Raw genomic sequence first — 24347 nt, forward strand, 5'->3', positions numbered from 1 at the left:
GATAATTTCCGATATTACATTTTAAAGCGTTTATCGGCCGATATTATCGGACATCTCTACCGACAACACAGCTTATCTCATCGTCTTGTGTTGTTGTGAAACTATCGGCCATCAATGTAAGATGCCCGGCTGGCTGTGAATTTAGAATGAAATGGACTAACTGATGCTACGACAACTTATTGACAACCCCTTGGTGGCGCCACTTCTAATGTTTGCTGTTCTTTGTTGTCATGGATACATAGTCATTATCACCACTTTATTGTATTGGAATGTTAACACTAAAAACACTGCTTTTGTTCTACATGCAATGGTCGTGAAAGCACATACGTTACATCATGTCACATTTCTTTTTACTTTCTACAGTACATTGTTGGCGTTTGCTTAGTGATCTTACTTGTTGAGTGTTCCAAGTATACAAATGTACATTTATAGGATTATGTTGGTGACGTCATTCATCGCTTGGTTGATCACTTAAGTTCCTCAGTGGAGGATGATGGCGTCTCCGAACCATCCAGGCACTCCTGCAATACAGGAAACGGTGTATAAGCTGCCATTTTGCAATAGAACACAACATGTTGCAAAAAGTCAGTGTTCAAAACCAAGAAGAAAAAAAAAAATTGTATTTTACTTGAAGTAAGCAAAATTATCTGCCAATAGAACAAGAAAAAAATTGGCTTGTCCAGACTTTCCAAAACAAGTCAAATTAGCTAACTTCAATTAACCCAAAAATAGCTTAAAATGAGTATATTCTCACTATTAACAAGTGCACTTTTCTTGGTAGGGACAAAAAATAGACCTTTTTGTTCAATATGTTGAAAAATATTCTTGAATAAAGTAATTGCTAGTTTCATTATCTTGACATAATGATATGCGCTCGGCATTACATTTCTTGAAACCATCAAACTTATACTAAAAACTGATTTATTGTTCTTAATGGAAAGACAACAAGGTAAGCGATTGTTACTCTCGGGTCTCCTATTCGCTCAGGCAAATCATATGCTCTAAAAATGTATTTTTCCATCGACAACATGACATCATTTCACCAAGTGTGTGCTCTTTCACTCAATTAGTGCACTTATATACAGCCCGGCCCGCGGCAAAAAATTTGAACTATTTCTATTCAAAATTGTTAGACATGTCGCATGTTAAATGTTTAAATCTTAAAGTCCTACTGAAAGCCACTACTAGCGACCACGCAGTCTGATAGTTTATATATCAATGATGAAATATTAACATTGCAACACATGCCAATACTGCCGGGTTAGCTTACTAAAGTGCAATTTTAAATTTCGCGCCGAAAAATCCTGCTGAAAATGTCTCGGTATGATGAAGCCTGCGCGTGACGTCATGGATTGTAGAGGACATTTTGAGCCAGCATCGTGCCCAGCTATTAAGTCGTCTTTTTTCATCGCAAAATTCCACAGTATTCTGGACATCTGTGTTGCTGAATATTTTGCAATTTGTTCAATGAACAATGGAGACATCAAAGAAGAAAGCTGTAGGTGTGAAGCGGTGTATTGCAACACAAACACAGCCGATGTTTCATTGTTTACATTCCCTAAAGATGACAGTCAAGCTTTACTATGGAACAGAGATGTCAAGCGAACACGGTTAGATTGGACCACACACACAAAGTACAGTGTATTATGTGTAATAATAAATAATATTTTACCATTCTGCATTCTGAAGGCGATCTATGTCGTGTGCTACTCCAGCATCAATATCAGCAGCGTCCTCCTGACCGTCACCGTCAGGTTCAAAGCGGTATGGCTCTATCCCTTGTTGCGGTTGTTGGGCCTGGCCGAGTGGTCCGGCCCCCCCCCACGGCTGCCAAGGCGCCTCTCACAGCATTTTCCCTATCTGAATCGCTCTCACTGCCCTCTTGTCCTTTCTTTTTTTTTCTCTCTACTCCTTCACTCTTACTTTCCTAATTCACAAATCTTTCATCCTTGCTCAAATTAATGGGGAAATCGTCGCTTTCTCAGTCCGAATCACTCTCGCTGCTGGTGGCCATGATTGTAAACAATGTTCAGATGTGAGGAGCTCCACAACCCGTGACGTCACGCGCACATCGTCTGCTACTTCCGTTACAGGCAAGGCTTTTTTATCAGCACCAAAAGTTGTCAACTTTATCGTGGATGTTCTCTACTAAATCCTTTCAGCAAAAATATGGCAATATGGCAAAATGATGAAGTATGACACATAGAATGGAGCTGCTATCCCCGTTTGAATAAGAACATCTCATTTCAGTAGGCCTTTAACTGTCGATTTGCTGTACTGTGCCAACTGTACTACTATATGAGTACATCTTTTCTATTGTTTCATTGAAAATAAAACAGCAAAGTCCATTTTGCTGTCATCTGTTTTAATTATGAGACAATTGTGTCAAAGTCCTGATTTTTTTTCATGTTTGAAATAAGAAATCATTACTTTAAAAAGTAGTTTTCTACTTGTGAGTGTTGATGACACAGCTTTGCAACACTTGATATTCTAGTTTCAAGCATGTTTTACTCAATATAGGTCATCAAATCTCAGCAACAAGCTGTAATATCTTACTGACATCATTTAGGACCAAAACACTTAAAACAAGTAAAACACTAACATCAAATCTGCTTTGTGAGAAGAATTCTCTTATCAGACAGAAAATAAGCAAATATCACCCTTATTTGAGATATTTAATCTTACTTAGATTTCAGTTTTTGCAGTGTACCTTCACTCTGTCCAGCTGTGGTCTGCCTGGAAGAGATTTTTGTGAGGAAAAAGCCTGCAAAAAAAAAAAAAAAAAACATATTATTAAACCATGTTAGAGTTGATGGCAGTTTGGTTCTCACCCTTTTGGTCTGTTGTGTCTCATCTGTAGATTTGGATCTGTTCTTCATGTGTTTCTGGGGAGAGGTGCTGGTTGTGCACTTCAGAAAAAAAAAGTGAAGTGAAGAGTCGTATAGCAAAACAGAGTTATAGAAATATGAACCGTATTTTTCGGACTATAAGTCACAGTTTTTTTCATAGTTTGGCCGGGGGTGCGACTTATGTGTGAAACTATTAACACATTACCGTAAAATATTAAATAATATTATTTAGCTCATTCACGTAAGAGACTAGACGTATAAGATTTCATGGGATTTATGGATTAGGAGTGAGAGATAGTTTGGTAAAGGTATAGCATGTTCTATATGTTATAGTTATTTGAATGACTCTTACCATAATATGTTAGGTTAACATAGCAGTTGCTTATTTATGCCTCATATAACCTACACTTATTCAGCCTCTTCTTCACTATTCTTGATTTATTTTAAATTGCCTTTCAAATATCTACTCTTGGTGTTGGGTTTTAGCAAATACATTTCCCCCCAAAAATGCGACTTATACTCCAGTGTGACTTATATATGTTTTTTTCTGTCTTTATTATGCATTTTCAGCAGGTGCGACTTACACTCCAAAAAATACATTATTATTCCCATACCTCGTTGGTTTTCTGCTCCATGGCTGACTTCAGAGCTGAAGGATCACTTCTGATTGAAAACTCGGGCTTCAGACGGAGGCAAAAACACAAATATAAAAGTTATCGGATGAAGTTTAAACCTTTTCATGCAAGCTTTAGCACTTCACAACAGGGAAGGAAGCGTAACATATATTATGTAGTCAACCAGTTACATGTGATTATAATTATTCTCGCTCATCTGTGCGGACTGGTCCATGGCCAAGAGAAACTGGGTCTAGGATTTGTTGGGTCTGTTCCCGTCTCTGGCTGCTCGCCCCCTAACCACACAGACGATGGGCAGGGTCCAATAGCAGTGTACATTATGTGGGTGTTGAATTGGTGTTTTGTCTATAGCTCCTTTGTTGGCTTTTAATTGTGTTTTTCTTTTGTAGCTGTATGTAGAAATGGCCTTAGGTTGCATCAGTTCTGTACTCTTAATAGGATAGGTTGGCTAAGTTGCATTGTTGCAGTGCAGGTTTTTACATACAGTAACAGACGTAAAGCGTAATGAAAAACATTAGTAAAATAAATACTACATATTGCTCACCAATATGTATCTTATGTCCTTTGTTTCCGTCTCGTTGCCATGTGTTTGACTACATTTTTATGTGGACTTTCTATATCTGTAGTGCAACCCCATAATTTCCTCAATGTAAGATAAACAACGTTCTCAAACAACGTTCTCAAACTTGTTTTACCAACTTGTCTTTGCAAGTTCCACCCTTTGAGACACTTGGGATTTAGGGCTATATAAATAAACATTGATTATTGATTGATTGATTGTGGCTTGTGCAGCCCTTTGAGACATCTTGTGATTTAGGGCTATATAAAATAAACAAACATTGATTGATTGATTGAACGAACATGAATATTTACTATTTTGTCCACTGTAACACTAGGGGTGCTCACACTTTATTGGCAGGCAAGCTACTTCTCAACTGACCAAGTGGAGGGGATCTACCTCTTTTATATATATCATTTATATTTATTTATTCATGAAAGAAAAGTTTTTATTATCATTTTTAAAAGGTGTTTAATGATAATACAAGCATGTTTAACACATATAGATTCCTTTCTTTCATGAAGACAAGAATATAAGTTGGTGTTAGAGATGTCCCATAATGGCTTTTTTGCCGATATTGTCCAAAATACCGATACCGATATCAACAGATATATACAGTCGTGGAATTAACACATTGTTATGCCTAATTTTGTTGTGATGCCCCACTGGATGCATTAAACAATGTAAAAAGGTATTCCAAAATAAATCAACTCAAGTTATGGAAAAAATGCCAACATGGCACTGCCATATTTATTATTGAAGTCACAAAGTGCATTATTTTTTTTAAGATGCCTCAAAACAGAAGCTCAGAATTTGGGACGTGCTCTCCCTGAGAGAGCATGAGGAGGTTGAGGTGGGCGGGGTTAGGGCGTAGCGGGGGGTGTATATTGTAGCGTCCCGCAAGAGTTAGTGCTGCAAGGGGGTCTGGGAATTTGTTCTGTTGTGTTACGGTGTGGATGTTTTCCCGAAATGTGTTTTGTCGTTCTTGTTTGGTGTGGGTTCAAAGTGTGGCGCATATTTGTAACAGTGTTAAAGTTGTTTATACGGCCACCCTCAGTGTGACCTGTATGGCTGTTGACCAAGTATGCTTTGAATTCACTTGTGGGTGTGAAAAGCCGTACATATTATGTGACTGGGCCAGCACGCAAAGGCAGTGCCTTTATGGTTTATTGGCGCTTTGTACTTCTCCCTACGTTCGTTTACACAGCAGCGTTTTAAACATTAATGGATTTTACTTATTGAAACCGATACCGATAATTTCCGATATTAGAATTTAAAGCATTTATCGGCCGATTATATCGGCAGTCCGATATTATCGGACATCTCTAGTTGATGTGTTACATAATTCTGATGCAATGATTGGAATCAGACAGTAGTGATGATAACGTCCGCATTTTCAAATGGAGGAGAAAAAAAGTCCAACTTTCCATCTAATGAAAGTGTATGTTTTTTTGCATCGTATTTGTCTAGCATCCATACTCCTTTTTGTACACTTTGGCGGCAAACTCCGTAGTTTGCTAGCTTGTGCGTGATAGCTTTCTGAGACTCTTATTTTGTTAGCGCAGGCAGGATGAAGCAGCGCTTTTATTGTGAAGATAGCAACTGTGCGGTCGGTCTTTGGAGTTTTTGACGGAAAAAGTGTTTCTCGCCTTCCGGTTGGTCATTTTTTGTTAATAATGATCTGGCAGCAGCATGCGTCATCTCACAAGACCCACGGGTGCCGTGAATGTCAATCAAGTGACGAAAGTGATGTCATTGTGAAGATGGCTGATCGCTAATTTTTAGGTTTATTTTTTGATGCCTGGCTGGCGATCGACTGACACACTCTCCACGATCGACATAATGTGCACCCCTGCTATGCATAGTAACCATCCATCCATCCATTTACTACCGCTTATTCCCTTTTGGGGTCGCGGGGGGCGCTGGCGCCTATTCCAAAGACATGCACCTGGGGATAGGTTGATTGGCAACACTAAATGGTCCCTAGTGTGTGAATGTCTGTCTATCTGTGTTGGCCCTGCGATGAGGTGGCGGCTTGTCCAGCGTGTACCCCGCCTTCCGCCCGATTGTAGCTGCATAGTAACCATATTTGAATATTCAATTAAGTGATTCTTAAGCATGCCACCAGACCAGGGGTCAGCAACTGTTAATGTTGAAAGAGCCATATTGGACCAAAAATATAAAAACAAATCTGTCTGGAGCTGCAAAAAATTAAAAGCCATATTACATACAGATAGTGTATTATGAGATATAAATTAAATTATGAGGACTTAAAGGAAACCAAATGAGCTGAAATATAGCTACAAATGAGGCATAATGATGCAACATGGACATACAGCTAGCCTAAATAGCATGTTAGCATCGATTAGCTTGCAGTCATGCAGTGACCAAATATGTCTGATTAGCACTCCACACGAGTCAATAACATCAACAAAACTCACCTTTGTGCATTCATGCACAACGTTAAAAATTTAGTGGACAAAATGAGACAGAAAAAGAAGTGGCACAAAACACGTCTTAGGAAGTCGGAGAAAGTTATACATGTAGACAAACTATGGTGAGTTCAAGGACCGCCAAAATTAGTAGGACAAAACGGCGCTCGCCAAAAACTTGGATCAGTAAAGCATGTTTAATATAAACAGTGTGATTTATAACAATTAGGGAGGTTTGTGTCATGTTTGTCCTCCAACAGAAACTATATTAAAACTAAAAATGTGTTTTTTTCCCTTCATCTTTTTCCATTTTTCCTATAATTTTGAAAAAGCTCCAGAGAGCCACGAGGGTGGCGTTAAAGAGCCGTGGGTTGCAGACCCCTACATTAGATGGAGCCCGGGTGCCACTATTGGTATGCATACCACAGTTTGAGAATCACTGATGAGATGGCGACATGTCCAGAAAATGGATGGTTTGATTGATTGAGACTTGTATTAGTAGATTGCACAGTTCAGTACATATTCCGTACAATTGACCACTAAATGGTAACACCCCAATAGGTTTTTCAACTTGTTTAAGTCGGGGTCCACGTTAATCAATTCATGGCCTATCCTATCTTATTAAAGTTACTATGTACTACTTTGATAGTGTTGCATTTCAATGAGTGACTCACAAAGAGTTAATTAGGACTGCTGCCCATTTGCTGGCTTGCAAACAATCAATTCGACCATCAATGTACCCTGGAGTGTTACTAAATGTGGACAGCTGACAAATTAAACAAAAATCCTGAATAAAAGAGTGAGCAAATGTGATGGAATGTCCACATTATTGAAAGAGTTGGACTTTAGAATGGAAATGTCTTTGTCATAATCGTCAAAATCCCAAACAACATTGTCTTATTTTTAGCATAATCTTTGCAAAGGGACTTGAGACTACAGTAAGTTTTCCTGAATTGTAACAATAGGATGAAACTAAATTTCCCCCCTGAGCGCTTAGCCAGCTGCTGTACAGGAAACAATCAGCTCAGAGCTCATTAAAACTAAATGGAATGCTGATCGACCACCGCAAATCACCCTCTGTGACAGCTGACGTCAAGGCAGCATCACGTTGGTGTTACCGGGAAGTCAATAAAAAGGTTCCAGGTCGATGTCTCCACACAAAGCATTGAACGATTGGGACGTGCGAGAAGGAGCCAGTGGAACACTCCCTGCGGCGCTCAGGCATCAGAGCCATTATGGCCGTGTAGTTAGCTGGTTCACTTGGCACACTCTGGGGTTGTGCACTTTGGATGAAATGGACGTTATGGAGCGTCAAGAGCCTCTGCAGGAGGATCTCGGCAGGACGCTTGAGTGCGTTCCTCACCAACTCACTGAGGGAACGTGACCCTAATCGGGAAGGTCTTCCCACGACTGTAAATTCCTAAATTGTCATGACATGGCGGGTGGTGTACATTTGATACATGCACGCACAAACATGTCTTGTATTATTGTGTGCACACGAAAGCAACAGACCTGACTTTTAAAAAGCTACTCTACAACTCCTTATGCAAGGCTGAGCAAACACAAAATGTTGCCTCACAGTCTTTTTTTTTCACGCTTTTCTTCGAGCCGTCCTCAGCGAGAGGAGACGAAGGTGAAATCAGAGATGCGAAAAAAATGGTGTAAGTGTTAGGGGTGTAACGCTACACAAAATTTTTGGTTTGGTTCATTTTCGGTACAGTAAGAAAACAATAAAATATACATTTTTTTGGTTATTTATTTACCAAATTTGTAAACAATGGATTTATCCTTTTAACATTGAGAACACTATAATAATTAAACTGCCTCAAGTATAAAAAGTGCAACAAACAGTTTCAAGTCAACTCATGCTTAATTTATTACAGCATTTGGGAAGCCTGTAGTTGATTTTTATTATGTAAATCTTATATTTTTATCAACATGTGATAGCAGGGACCCTGCCATTCAAAACTAGGCTGCTACATTACTAATGATTAATGTAACTATAGCTGAAAAAATAGTACAATAGCAATAGGAGAGACTATTCATCCCTGAACACCATGGAGTTCATGTAGGCTTAATGATGCACTTATATTATTATATACACTATCAGAGACAGAAACTCTTCATTTAACATAGTACTTTATTTGCTGCAATGAGCTAATGTTATGCTAAAAGCTAATTAGCCTTCACCTCAAGCCAGGATTGCAAGTGAGCTGAGCTGCAGTTTGTTTCTAGAAGGTCAACAGGCGCATAGTGATGTTAGCAGTAGTTGACCGGGAAGTGTTTATTATCATTTGGGGAGAGTACGCAGCGTTATGCCCACCTGCTAAACACATATCTGCTCGACGCCGAAACGCTGACTACATGCGCTCTGAATACGCATTGCTGATTGGTTGTTACCGCTCTGAATACACACTGCTGATTGCCTGTTACCGCTATAGTTGTAACCAATCAGATGGTTGTGTGGGTGGGACAATGCTGGGTGCTGTGTAGGAGACAGAGGCAGAAAGCAGAGCAGCTTGTTAAGACTTTAGCTTAGGCGGCTACTTCATATGTTCGTGTGGAAACTCGTTCGGTACTCCTCCGCACCGAACCGAAACCCCCATACCTAAACGGTTCAATACAAATACACGTACCGTTACACCCCTAGTAAGTGTAGTTAGTAGTAAAATGCAGAACAGGCTGAAATAGGAAAATAAATAAATAAATGATAAATGGGTTGTACTTGTATAGCGCTTTTCTACCTTCAAGGTACTCAAAGCGCTTTGACACTACTTCCACATTCACACACACATTCACACACTGATGGAGGGAGCTGCCATGCAAGGCGCCAACCAGCACCCATCAGGAGCAAGGGTGAAGTGTCTTGCTCAGGACACAACGGACGTGACGAGGTTGGTTCTAGGTGGGATTTGAACCAGTGACCCTCGGGTTGCGCACGGCCACTCTCCCACTGCGCCACGCCGAAAAAGACATTACTAGAATGAGATTAGGACAAACATATCTAAATAGTTCATTGAAATTGATAGGGAAACATACTACAGGACTGTGTGATTCTTGCCATCAGATAGAAAGTTTAGGACATGTCTTAATACATTGTAGGAAATACAGTAGAGAAAGGGAAATACTGGAAAGTAAGATAGCGAAAGAGAATATTAGGTTAGCAGTGGAAGATATTAGGATTGAACTCGGAACACATAAGATATAAGGCAATATACGTACATTTAAAAAACACCGGGTTAAATAAAAGAATATAGAGTAGGGATCCACCTCAGTCCACACTCCATTTCAGTAGGTGGCGGTAATGCACACCAAAAAGTTGCTTGCCAACCGCCATAAAAACAAAAGAAGAAGAATAAACTAGGCTGAAATCTGAGATTCTGAACCATTTGACTCATGAGAAGCACAACCTGACAAGCGTTTACAACACAGGTGTCAAACTGGCTAGATCTGGCCAGCCGTGTCGTTTGACACAGCCTGTTAAAGTTAAAGTACCAATGATTGTCACACACACACTAAGTGTGGTGAAATTTGTCCTCTGCATTTGACCCATCCCCTTGTTCACCTGGCAAAATGTATCTGTTGTTTCAATTTTGATAGAAAAAATTATGGCATGCCATTGCACGTGTTCGACACTTAAATGCAGACCTGGGCAAATTAACTGGCATGCGGCCAGTTAAACTTTTCAATCTGGCTTGCCAGAAATTCCTAAATATGTTTTATAGATCTTTAAGACAGAAAGTGTAGCTGCCATTATGATGTGCAGTCATGTTTTCTAATGACCGTAAGTTTTGAACCATACAAACTATTTCAATGGTTGGAATCTGCGCTTTTGCATGATATACTAGTTACTATGGTAATCTGATTAGTTACTATGGTAACCTAATTAGTTACTATGGTAATCTAATTAGTTAGTAAGGTAATTAAGTCACAGCAGCTCAGACGAGGCATCAAGCAGTGTGGGTGGGAAGCGTTTCCACAGAGTGTTTCCAGAGCAGCCAGCCTGAAATGTGGGTGTCAGGGACAGACGTGGAAGGAGATTTTTACAAGAAAGTTCTAAAACTTAGTGATATATCAGATGTATCAGATTGTAGGTGGGAGGGTTTTTTTACCCTTCGCGTTCATATTTCGCTGTGATTGTTGTATTTTTGTTGCGTCTCGCTTGATTGTAAAACATGTCGATTGAGGAGGGGTGTCAGTGACGTTCATATGTTGTCAATATTCAGTGTTTTATCCTTCATAGTTAATATTGTAAATCTGGCATTCTTTACTTTAAGGTACATACTTGGTGTCTCGTTCAGTAAAAAAAAAAAAAAAATCCATTCCATTTTTTAAAGCGGTCTGTCATAACGTTTTTAGCAGTCAATCAGATATTGTGAGGTTTTGTATTAGTGTTCCTAAAAATAGATATACCGGCCCCCAGACACATTCTTTACCTAAATTTTACCCCTCCGAGTCAAAATAATTGCCTATGCCTGTTTTATTGTTATCTGATTTTGCAATAATCTTCAAAGCAAATTATTTTTGGGTCATCAAACAAACCTAAATATCTGCTGGTCACCTTGACTAAACATTTGAAAGCAAGTTATCCATCAATCTGTTGGTAAAAAAATATAATCAAAATCAGTCACCAATGCAAATTGCGTTACAAGGCTATTATTTTTATACTCATATACAGTACAGGCCAAAAGTTTGGACACACCTTCTCATTCAATGTGTTTTCTTTATTTTCATGACAATTTACATTGTAGATTGTCACTGAAGGCATCTAAACTATGAATGAACATATGTGGAGTTACGGGTATGTACATAACAAAAAAAAAAGGTGAAATAACTGAAAACGTGTTATATTCTAGTTTCTTCAAAATAGCCACCATTTGCTCTGATTACTGCTTTGCACACTCTTGGCATTCTCTCCATGGACTTCAAGCACACCTGTGAAGTGAAAACCAGTTCAGGTGACTTCAAGAGCTCATGGAGAGAATGCCAAGGGTGTGCAAAGCAGTAATCCAAGCAAAGGGTGGCTATTTTGAAGAAACTAGAAAATAAAACATGTTTCAGTTATTTCACCTTTTATTGTTAAGTACTTAACTCCAAATGTGTTCATTCATAGTTTTGATGCCTTCAGCAACAATCTACAATGTTAACAGTCATGAAAATAAAGAAAATGCATTGAATGAGAAGGTGTATCCAAATTTTTGGCCTGTACTGTATATTCATTGTTACAATCGAACCTTCAAGGGGATCCATAATTGTGATGTAGCTCCTAAATAAAAAAGAGCTTGACACCCCCGAAGTGTAGATTCATATTTGAAATTGTACAAAGCCCGTTTCCACATGAGTTGGGAAATTGTGTTTGATGTAAATATAAACAGAATACAATGATTTGCAAATCCTTTTCAAGCCATATTCAGTTGAATATGCTACAAAGATAACATATTTGATGTTCAAACTCATAAAAAAATATTTTTTTTTGCAAATAATCATTAACTTTAGAATTTTATGCCAGCAACACATGACAAATAAGTTGGGAAAGGTGGCAATAAATACTGATAAAGGTGAGGAATGCTCATCAAACACTTATTTGGAACATCCCACAGGTGTGCAGGCTAATTGGGAACAGGTGGGTGCCATGATTGGCTATAAAAGCAGCTTCCATGAAATGCTAAGTAATTCACAAACAAGGATGGGGTGAGGGTCACCACTTTGTAAACAAATTGTCAAACAGTTTTAGAACAACATTTCTCAACGAGCTATTGCAAGGAATTTAGGGATTTTACCATCTACGCCCCCTTAATATCCTCAAAGAGTTCAGAGAATCTGGAGAAATCACTGCACGTAAGCGATGATATTACAGACTTTTGATCCCTCAGGCGGTACTGCATCAAAAACTGACATCCGTGTGTAAAGGATATCACCACATGGGCTCAGGAACACTTCATAAAACCACTGTCAGTAACTACAATTGGTCGCTACATCTGTAAGTGCAAGTTAAAACTCTACTATGCAAAGCAAAACCCATTTATCAACAATATCCTGAAAAGCCGCCAGCTCGGCTGGGCCCGAGCTTCCCGAAGATGGACTGATGCAAAGTGGAAAGGTGTTCTGTGGTCTGACGAGTCCACATTTCAAGTTATATTTGGAAACAGAGGACGTGGTGTCCTCCAGAACAAACAGGAAAATAACCATTCGGATTGTTATTGGCGGAAAGTTCAGAAGCCAGCATGTGTGATGGTATGGGGGTGTATTAGTGCCCAAGGCATGGGTAACTTACACATCTGTGAAGGCACCATTAATGCTGAAAGGTCCATACAGGTTTTGGAGCAACATATGTTGTCATCCAAGCAACGTTATCATGGACGCCCCTGCTTATATCAGCAAGACAAGCGTTAAAACAGCGTGGCTTCGTCAAAAAAGAGTGCAGGTACTTTCCTGGCCCGCCTGCAGTCCAGACCTGTCTCCCATGGAAAATGTGTGGCGCATTGTGAAGCGTAAAATAGGACAGCGGAGACCCCGGACTGTTGAAGGACTGAAGCTCTACATAAAACAAGAATGGGAAAGAATTCCACTTTCAAAGCTTCAACAATTAGTTTCCTCAGTTCCCAAACATTTATTGAGTGTTGTTAAAAGAAAAGGTGATGGAACACAGTCCTTTTCCAACTACTTTGGCACACGTTGCAGCCATGAAATTCTAAGTAATTATTATTTGCAAAAAAAAAAAAGTTTACGAGTTTGAACATCAAATATGTTGTTTTTGTAGTGCATTCAATTGAATATGGTTTGAAAAGGATTTGCAAATCATTGTATTCCGTTTATATTTACATCTAACACAATTTCCCAACTCATACGGAAACGGGGTTTGTAGTTTTGGTGCCACAACTTTTTGGTAACTATTCGTAACGGTACAGGAACAAAACATTGGAGCTGGAAACATTGCAGTACATGAAACAGAAATAAGACATTCAAGATACGGCTTGAGTTCAATCGGAAAAACAGGATTCATACACAAGCACTTTTCAGGTTGTTTTTTTCCGGCACTGTTCAGATGTGGTTAATTACAAGTTTTTCTCTGAAAATACCCACCTGGGAACATTGCTACCTTCCTTTAAATTAGAGGATGGTGTATTAAAATGGTGCTATGTGTTTTCTAAATAGTCTCTCTCAAATGAACACAGTGATTAACATAAGCAATGAGATAACCATCAATGTTGGGGTCATAAGGAATCTTGCAAGCATGAGTACCAAGGTGAGCATGTTAGTAACACCCTGTAAAAAGAAGCTCACCGGGATGAGGCACGTTATGTACCGTTTCATCATATTTTCACACAATATAATGGGGACTGACCCCGGCAACTAAACACATGCTTACACAGAAAATGCATGCATTAAAATAAATATAATTGAGGGCTTCTTTCCTCTGCAGGTGTATGAAAGGTCAGAAATACTGAAGCCTTTCAAAATACTTGGCCATACAGCATAGGAGTAGGCATAAATGTGAAATAATAAACCATTTCAGCTCAAAACTGACACAAAAACGAGGGGAAATGATTTAGTTCGATACATCAAGAAGCAGGGTGTGACAGGGGGACGGAATCAATGAATACAAAGCAGGCAGATGCATCTTCTAAAAAGGGTGCGGGTGACAAAAAAATGCAAATACTGTAGCAAATGTTCAGACACTCACCACTCTTTCCGTCCTCTTCTCCCTCTCTCAGTGCAGACGTCCAGCCGAGGAGATGTTCCTCATGTCACTGCTGCCGCTATGGAGTCTGCGAGAGCACACCCCTCTGTGCCCGTTCAGCGCTCTGCCGACGCACCATTCATGCATGAATGGATGGATGGATGGATGGACACACGCACAGAGTGAGAGAAGTACAGACACCTGGTATGCCCATCATGATCCTGCATGCTAATGTAAGCATCTCGGCAGGAGGAGGTGGGCATGTGACAGACCGACAATGACGCACATAACTATTTTCCCTATTACTCTGCTGCAAATAGTCTACTTGTAGTTACAGGGTTGAATGCAATGCTTAGCAACTCAAACTCCATATGCAAAAGCCCGCTTATGATTCTGCAGTTTTTGCAACTCTCCTAATACAAAGCCAACATTTATAAAGCCCATGAAGGGATAAAGCATGCAGTACAGCAATGAGGTGACAATCACAGCTCCACTTGCCCAGCTTTCATCACTAGCAGAATACACAACAGTCACATTATATTTACAACACATGTTACGTTATATAAAGTCATGTTTCAAGATTCTACCTAATGTGCGATGTACCAAATACAACTAGAAGTCGGTAAGGATCACATTTGACAAAATGTTTAATTGTGGATTAACTATTTTGAAAATCATACCAACAACCTGAGTCTCAACAGTAGCAAATCATGTGAACTGAAATTAAGTGACAGCAAAGCAGGACTCATCCAGCATTTTTGAAAAATGCCATTACAGCAAATAAAATACACTCTGAAAGAAGAAATCAGAAATATTAGAAAACAACACATTGTGAAAACATTACTAAAAACCACCACAAAACATTCAATAAGCTCAAACTGTGCAAAATTCTTCAAAAACGGGGCAGTCCTGTGCAGATATTTGTGTGACAGTGCATAAGTAAGCATTGACAAACAAAATTTAAAACTACTAAAAGTTTGGTTAACTACAGCCTATCTTTAAGGCCAGTAAAACATTTTGACTTGACTGCTAAGATATAGGTTGTTTTTAACATTTTGGCTACATTAAAACTATTCATATTGAAAACACTCCTTATAAGTGTAGTGTTTTCAAATGTATCCTTAATGTCTTTTAATTCTTTCTTTGTGCCTGAAACTTTAGTAGCAGAGGTGTTGGCGAACTCTGCCATAGAGCTTATTTGTTAGTGACTAAAAAGTGCAGTAAAAAATATTTTATTTTCAGACAAGACTGAATGGTGGTTGGGGATGTTGTCCATGTTCTTTATCCAACACACTATCAAAGTCTTTCAGACTGATGTTTCCCTTAAGTCTTTGCGTTCTGAGTCACTTAAACTAGAACATGGCTTAATGTTCTCAGAAACCTTGGAGTGTTCAGTAGATGGTGTGTCTGTGCTGGACTCCTCTGAGTCTAGGTCCTGTCCCTGGTCTGGGGGACGCTGTAGGAACAGAGGAACCTCCAACTGTTCTCTTGTGAGAAGACCTCGCTGGTCATCGACTCTGCAGCACTGTGCCCTCGACAGCAAGTCCAGGAGCCCTGAGATGATCAGCACAACCTGGTTTTTACCCAACATTTTCTTGATTACTGGTAAACAAAGGCTGATCAAGAGGACCAATAATAATGTAATAAAACACATATGCTGTTCCTACAGTCCTAACTGTCCTACATACTGCTCCACAATCCTACCATCCATGTCGCGGTTCTTACTGGGCTTAGGTGAAGTCTTGACCTTGTTGGTCTGAGGGGACAAGAACTGTTCCTCTGGACCACCTGGTCCTGCCTGGATTCAACACAGATACATTTTTCGATGAAAGCAACTACTGGCAGATTTGAATTTCACAGCATAAATCATTTAGTATTTTTCTGTAGGGGAAGAAATCCACTTTTCAAATGATTCAAATTTCTGCTTAAATTTTCCCCGTTTTTTTAAATGCAATCTCTGTTATCACATCATTTTTTCATTGGAATAGAGTGCCCTAATAAAATAATTCCAGTGTTTGGTGATTCACTCTGCGCTTTTTTTCCCCTTCTTTTTTTCAAATAAGTACAGTTGCAAAATAACCCACCGTGGGGCCAAAGAAAGTTGTGAGTTGAAGCATACTGTTGCGACATCACGTGGTATTGGGCATAGGCAATTTAATGTAATATTTCATGTGAGCACAATTGCCAGCGCAGTCGTTAACACAACTTCAGTGCCAGCACTTTGATGAATGTGAGAAGCAATATTGAATTCAAGAAAAAACTACAAAGTGGTTCTTTATCCCCCTCCTTCCTCTCTACTCATCATCTTCATAAGCAAGCCTTCAATTAAAAAAAAAAAGGTAAAAATAATGTTAAATGTTCATTTAATTCGTTCTTTCATCATTTAGATTTGGCTCTTTATAAGTAGACATTTATGGGTGTTTTTCATTATGTTCAGGATTCAATTTAGTTTTGTTCTTTTTATGTACACATTTTTGGGTGTTTTGCATTATTTATTTTTACATTCGATTTAGTTGCGTTCTTATTATGCAGCCCTTTGAGACACTTGTGAATTAGGGCTATATAAATAAACATTGATTGATTATGTAGTCATTTTTGAAAAGTTTTGCATTATTTATCTTCACGTTCAATGTAGTTTTGTTCTTTTTCTGAAGACATTTTTGGGTGTTTTGCATTATTTACGTTTACGTATCATTTACTTTTCGGCTGACCTTTGGAAAAGATTATTAATGAAAACCTCACCTGTGTGGCTGCAGCAGTTCCACTAGCTCTGGGAATGTTGCTTTGATCTTTTCCTGCTCAAACAAAACAATTAAGTCACTTCCTGCTGTGTTAACACACAATATTAGACTCCAGCATGTATCTGTGAAAGGGGTGTGCCAGGACCGGCCTCGAAGACAGCGACAGGTGAGTAGATGGCCCAAGTGGGCCTTGTTATCTAATCACCTGTCGCCTTTATTAGCAGCAGCTGGAATGAGACACGGTTGGAGTTGGAGTGGGAGCCAGAGAGACACGAACAAAGAGAAAGACATTTGCTGTAAAGCAAAAACCTCTCCACATTTATGAAAATAAAACTGTTGTACCCTGAAATCTGGGCTCTCGTGGCAGTGTGTGTTGGTCCGAGGAACCCACTTGAGGGCAATCTCTAGAGCATCATACATTCAAAAGCTAAAATAAATATATGAATATGCAGCATGTGCTTGAGGCACAGCACTCTGGGTAAAAAACATTTTTTTCTATGTGAACAATACTAAATTTTGTAGTATAGCAGTTATTAATTCATTTACAAAGCACATTTGGGGAACTAAATTGCAGTCTTTCTTCGACTGAATGAAGCTGAATGAAACAAAAGAGGCACTTTCTATTACAGTATACACAAATATTGAGTCTGCTGCTTATTTTCAAAAACCCTTTTCGATAGGTTGATTGGCAACACTAAATTGGTCCTAAAGTGTGAATGTGAGTGTTGTCACCCTCGGTTCGCGGCAGGCCTGCAGGCCACGCCCCCCTCCACACCTTGACAGCGAAAAGGTGGCCACTTGTTTAGAGTGTACTCTGCCTTGGATAGATATTCTCAGCTTTTTCAAATTACTTCTTTTGGGTTACAGCAACGCTATATCTAGATAAGAGTGTCTTCCTATAGCCAGTGTGTGAAACTGAGGGGGGGATCACTGATTTGAAGTGAAGTTTGTTCTGGTGTCTCAGCAGTAGGCAAATGAGGTGTGTGATCTTGACGTGACATTCCATTCAACAAACCAAATGCAAGCAGACACTTCCGTATCACAGAGAAGAAACACAAGAGTACGAGAAAGATAAATGCACAGACAGTAATGTGAGAAAAACTAGGACAGTGAAAAGACTTTCTTGCCCCCCAGCCAAGAAATGCTGTTATAGTTTTTAAGATCCAATTTACAAACAATGCAGACAAAGCCATTGCCACAATACTAGTTGCATTAAACAGAAGAAAAACAACATACAATACACATTATGGATACGGTACGTTGTTTTATCAGCCATATATTGCCTTCTTTTTACCATATTGTTGTGTTTGCACAAATTAGCAACAGTCAAACTCCTCCTGCTAACAAAAGTCAAAGAAACTTAAAAACATTTATAGAATTGTCCAATATACCTTTGACTTTTTCAAGCCGTAGCATCTTATTGGCCAGTCTGAACACAGTAGTGTTCATGTTCACAACCTCATCACTTCCTACCTACAACAACAAAATGACAAAGCAGTTTCAGTGTTCGCAGCGGAATTACATCTTTATGATGATCATTAAAAGGGCTGCGAATCTTTGGGTGTCCCACGATTCGATTCAATATCGATTCTTGGGGTCACGATTCGATGATATATCGATTTTTTTTCGATTCGATTCTCGATTCAAAAACAGAGCAGTAGATTTTTGTAAAAAGCTTTTATAATTGTAAAGGACAATGTTTTATCAACTGATTGCAATAATGTAAATTTGTTTTAACTATTAAACAAACCAAAAATATGACTTATTTTATCTTTGTGAAAACATTGGACACAGTGTGTTGTCCAGCTTATGAGATGCCATGCAAGTGTAAGCCACTGTGACACTATTGTTCTTTTTTATTATTTTTATAAATGTCTAATGATAATGTCAATGAGGGATTTTTAATCACTGCTATGCTGAAATGATAACTAATATTGATACTGTTGTTGATAATATTCATTTTTGTTTCACTACTTTTGGTTTGTTCTGTGTGGTGTTTGTGTCTCCTCTCAATTGCTCGGTTTATTGCAGTTCTGAGTGTTGCTGGCTCAGCTTTGCTTTTGGAATTGGATTGCATTGTTATGGTATTGTTGTGTAGTGCTTTGTTGGATTGATAAAAATAAAAAATAAATAGATTTTTTAAACATGAGAATCGATTCTGAATCGCGATTCAATTTCGAATCGATTTTTTCCCACACCTCTTATATATATATATATATATATATATATATATATATATATATGTATATATATATATATATATATATATATACATACATATACACACACATATACACATATATATATATATACATATACACACATATACACATATATATATACATATATATACATATATATATATATATATATATATATATATATATATATATATATATATATATATATATATATATACACATATACATATATACATATATACATACATATACATATATACATACATACACACACACACCAGAGCTGGACGCTTATAGAAAAAAATCTAAATCATGGTTAAGTGAAGCTTCGACCTCTTTTTCAGTTTATGCACCATAATCCCACTCTCAATTACTCTACTTTTAAGTCGACGTAAAAAACAACAATGTGTTTAAACAACTGGGACATAATTCCCTTATGGTACAAGCTGCTAAGGCTGGGCAATATGGTCTTTTATTAATATCTCGATATTTTTAGGCCATGTCACGATACACCATATATATCTCCATATTTTTCCTTAGCCTTGAATGAACACTTGATGCATATAATGACAGCAGTATGATGACTCTATGTGTCTACATTAAAACATTCTTATGCATACTGCATAATATCTGCTCATTTCAAACTTTCATGCAGAGAGGGAAATTATAACTAAGTCAATTTACCAAAAGTGTATTTATTAAACAGTTATTAAGCAGTGGCACAAACATTCATGTCATTTCCAAAACAGAAAGTGCAAGATTGTTAGAAACATTTTTAAAACAAGCTGTAAGTGCACATTTGTGCATGATGTCACTAAGATGACATATCAAAACAACACTAAATTAAAATGCACTTTTTGTAAAGAACACCACTACAATAGTTTAAAACAAATAAAGTGCACTTTTGTGCATGATGTCACACAAGATATTTCAATAACTGGCGTATGTGCTTCGCTACGTGGTAGGTTCCTGCGGACGTTATCTCCTTCTGTTGATTATTTTTTTCATACGGTGTTGATCAGGAAATAGTTGCAACGGCATTTTGTTGGTGTGGCACCGGCCAGAGATGTTGACATGCAGAGTTTCAAGCGCTACTTATTCTCTAGCAGAGACCTGGGCAAATTAAGGCCTGGGGGCCACATGCGGCCCGTTAAGCTTTACAATCTGGCCCGCCCGACATTCCCAAATGTTTTTTTTTTTTAGATCTTTAAGATGGAAAGTGTAGCTGCCATTAGTAGTGATGTTTTCAAATGACCATAAGTCTTGAACTATACAACATATTTCAATGGTTGGAATCTGTGCTTTTGCATGATATTTTAGTGACTAGTGTTTGTCCTGATACCAATATTATTTTGATACTTTTCGCTACTTTTTGATACGTTTGTAAATAAAGTGGAACAGTAAAAATTGCATAATTGGCTTTATTTTAACAACAAATCTTAGGGTGTGGCGGATAAGTACTTTTCAGAGGCGGTATGGTACCGAATATGATTCATTACTATCGCGGTACTATACTAATAGACGTATACCGTACAACCCTACTAGTTACTATGGTAATCTAAGTCACAGCAGGTCAGATGAGGCACCAAGCAGTTTGGGTGGGGAGTGTTTCCACAGAGTGTTTCCATAGCGTCCAGCCTGAAATGTGGCTGTCAGGGACAGACTTGGAAGGAGATTTTTACAAGAAAGTTCTAAGGCTTAGTGATATATCACATATATCAGATTATAGATGTTTTTTGTGTTTTTACCCTTCACATTCATATTTCACTGTTTGTTGCATTTGGCAATAAAATCTGTTAGATATAGTCCTTTTATATATCGCACAGAGACAAAACGGTATATCGATATATCGCCCAGCCCTACAAGCTACTGTGGCATTATATTTATTGTCAGCTCAGCATTTGAGTAGTGGACACTGGATGGGCTCGTGCAGGGGGTCGGCAACCTTTTGGATCAAAGAGCCATTTGGGCCCGTTTCCACAAAATCAAAACCCACTTGGAGCCACAAAACGTATTGTATCGTTGTATTGAAGTTAATACTACACTGTAAAAAAAAAAATCCTATCTTTATGGTTAATTTACTCTAAATTTCTATTGTCATTTTTCTATTTTTTTTAAATAGGTTATAAAACTATATAATTGAAGACATTATCTGTAAATAAACAAACCACCTGTTATTTTAAGTAATATGCCGGTAATGACAAACTACGTATATTTCTATTTTTTTGACAGAAAAATACCATATTAATAATACATATTATTTCTGTTTTCTCAAATTACTTTCAAATTCATGTAAAATTACAGTAATTAACTTTCACTTAATATGTAGCTTGTTATATAAAAGTCTATGTCCATACTAACAATCTAACAGTTTTATATGTAATTTTAAGGAAAATCTTATTTTTTTAATATTTATGTGTATTTTTATATTCAAGTTGAAAAATATTTGTAGCCTGTTACATAAAGGTTGGCGCTCATACTAACAATTTGACATTTTTCTCTGTAATATGACACACTTTGGTGAGTGCAAGACATACTTGATCACAGCCAACATCCACTCAGATCACACTGACGGTGGCAGTACAAACAACTTTAACACTGTTACAAATATGCTCCACATTGTGAACCCACATCAAAAAAGAATGACAAACACATTTCGGGAGAATATCTTCACCCTAACACAAAATAAACACAAAAGAAGAACTACCCAGAATGCCAGTGTACAAACAACCTGCTCAGTGGCCTTGTGGTTAGAGTGTCCGCCCTGAGATTGGTAGGTCGTGAGTTCAAACAACCCAGTCTTTCAAAGTTCCGTTAAATACTAGAGGCAGTGTTTCTCGGTGAGAAACCATGAGCCTTAACTTGTCACTATTTAGCTTGTTAGCTTTGTTGCTAATAAACAATGGTAACTAGAGAGGAATTACGTGGTATTGCAACTGGTGCTGTGCTACAATACTCTATTTGCAAACAAAGAAGGCATTTATGCAAAAAGTAGGCAGCCATACTTGCCAACCTTGAGACCTCCGAATTCAGGGGGTGTTGGCGGGGGTGTACATTGTAGCATCCCAGAAGAGTTAGTGCTGCAAGGGGGTCTGGGTGTTTGTTCTGATGTGTTTGCGTTGTGTTTCAATGCAGATGCTCTCCTGAAATGTGTTTTTCATTCTTGTTTGGTGTGGGTTCACAGTGTGGCGCATATTTGTAACAGCGTTGAAGTTGTTCATACGGCCATCCTCAGTGTGACCTGTATGGCTGTTGACCAAATATGCCTTGCATTCACTAATGTGTGTGTAAAAGCAGCATATATTGTGTGACTTGGCCGGCTCGCTGTTAGTATGGAGGAAAAGTGGACGTGGCGACAGGTTGTAGAGGACGCTTAAGGTAGTGCCTTTAAGGCACGCCCCCAATATTGTTGTCCGGGTGAAAATTGGGAGAATGGTTGCTCCGAGAGATTTTCGGAAGGGGCACTGAAATTCGGGGGTCTGCCGGGAAAAGCTGGAGGGTTGGCAAGTATGAGTATGCCTCATGACTGAATAGCATCAATGCAGGACAAATACTAAAAACCAACCAATCGCAGCCTTTGTCGCGTCACTGTTACACATACTTCACGCTACACAGGAGGATCAAAAAAGCGGTTATTCATCCTCTCCTTAAAAGACCTAACCTCGATCCAGACCTCATGGTAAACTACCGACCGGTGTCTCACCTTCCCTTTATTTCGAAAATCCTCGAAAAAATTGTTGCAGAGCAGCTAAATGACCACTTAGCGTTTAACAATCTATGTGAAACCTTTCAATCCGGTTTCAGGGCAAATCACTCGACTGAGACAGCCCTCGCAAAACTGACTAATGATCTATTGCTAACGATGGACTCTGATGCGTCATCTATGTTGCTGCTCCTCGATCTTAGCGCTGCTTTCGATACCGTCGATCATAATATTTTATTAGAGCGTATCAAAATACGAATTGGTATTTCAGACTCAGCCCTGTCATGGTTTAACTCTTATCTTACTGATAGGATGCAGTGCGTCTCCTATAACAGTGTGACCTCGGACTATGTTAAGGTAACGTGTGGAGTTCCCCAGGGTTCGGTCCTTGGCCCTGTACTCTTCAGCATCTACATGCTGCCGCTAGGTGACGTCATACGCAAATACGGTATTAGCTTTCACTGTTATGCTGATGACACCCAACTTTACATGCCCCTAAAGCTGACCAACACGCCGGACTGTAGTCAGTTGGAAGCGTGTCTTAATGAAATTAAACAATGGATGTCCGCTAACTTTTTGCAACTTAATGCCAAAAAAAACGGAAATGCTGATTATCGGTCCTGCTAGACACCGACCTCTATTTAATAATACAACTTTAACATTTGACAACCAAATAATAAAACAAGGTGACTCTGTAAAAAATCTGGGTATTATCTTCCACCCAACTCTCTCCTTTGAGTCACACATTAAAAGCGTTACTAAAACGGCCTTCTTTCATCTCCGTAATATCGCTAAAATTCGCTCCATTTTGTCCACTAAAGACGCCGAGATCATTATCCATGCGTTTGTTACGTCTCGTCTCGATTACTGTAACGTATTATTTTCGGGTCTCCCAATGTCTAGCATTAAAAGATTACAGTTGGTACAAAATGCGGCTGCTAGACTTTTGACAAGAACAAGAAAGTTTGATCATATTACGCCTGTACTGGCTCACCTGCACTGGCTTCCTGTGCACTTAAGATGTGACTTTAAGGTTTTACTACTTACGTATAAAATACTACACGGTCTAGCTCCAGCCTATCTTGCCGATTGTATTGTACAGTATGTCCCGGCAAGAAATCTGCGTTCAAAAGACTCCGGCTTATTAGTGATTCCTAGAGCTCAAAAAAAGTCTGCGGGCTATAGAGCGTTTTCCGTTCGGGCTCCAGTACTCTGGAATGCCCTCCCGGTAACAGTTCGAGATGCTACCTCAGTAGAAGCATTTAAGTCTCATCTTAAAACTCATCTGTATACTCTAGCCTTTAAATAGACCTTTTTAGACCAGTTGATCTGCCGCTTCTTTTCTTTCTCCTATGTCCCCCCCTCCCTTGTGGAGGGGGTCCGGTCCGATGACCATGGATGAAGTACTGACTGTCCAGAGTCGAGACCCAGGATGGACCGCTCGTCGGGACCCAGGATGGACCGCTCGCCTGTATCGGTTGGGGACATCTCTACGCTGCTGATCCGCTTGAGATGGTTTCCTGTGGACGGGACTCTCACTGCTGTC

General features: G+C 38.8%; 1 protein-coding gene across 5 annotated transcripts in view; it reads right to left on the reverse strand.

The window, feature by feature from the left end:
* Nucleotides 1–242: 242 nt before the first annotated feature.
* The window catches only part of rgs14b (regulator of G protein signaling 14b), a 56830-nt gene continuing 32725 nt past the window's right edge, over nucleotides 243–24347 (reverse strand). For 4 of the 5 annotated variants that reach the window (XM_061902113.1, XM_061902111.1, XM_061902112.1 and 1 more), the window contains 8 exons: nucleotides 18289–18370; nucleotides 16899–16951; nucleotides 15861–15954; nucleotides 14160–15710; nucleotides 3464–3529; nucleotides 2832–2909; nucleotides 2711–2764; nucleotides 243–521 (listed from right to left, as the gene is read on the reverse strand). In XM_061902113.1, the coding sequence (XP_061758097.1) occupies nucleotides 15463–15710; nucleotides 15861–15954; nucleotides 16899–16951; nucleotides 18289–18370 (477 nt within the window). In that variant the 3' untranslated portion in view covers nucleotides 243–521; nucleotides 2711–2764; nucleotides 2832–2909; nucleotides 3464–3529; nucleotides 14160–15462. The remainder of the gene's footprint in view (nucleotides 522–2710; nucleotides 2765–2831; nucleotides 2910–3463; nucleotides 3530–14159; nucleotides 15711–15860; nucleotides 15955–16898; nucleotides 16952–18288; nucleotides 18371–24347) is intronic. The other variant, XM_061902110.1, reaches the window with a different exon arrangement.

Source organism: Nerophis ophidion, linkage group LG05, assembly GCF_033978795.1.
Source record: "Nerophis ophidion isolate RoL-2023_Sa linkage group LG05, RoL_Noph_v1.0, whole genome shotgun sequence".
NCBI lineage: Eukaryota > Metazoa > Chordata > Actinopteri > Syngnathiformes > Syngnathidae > Nerophis > Nerophis ophidion.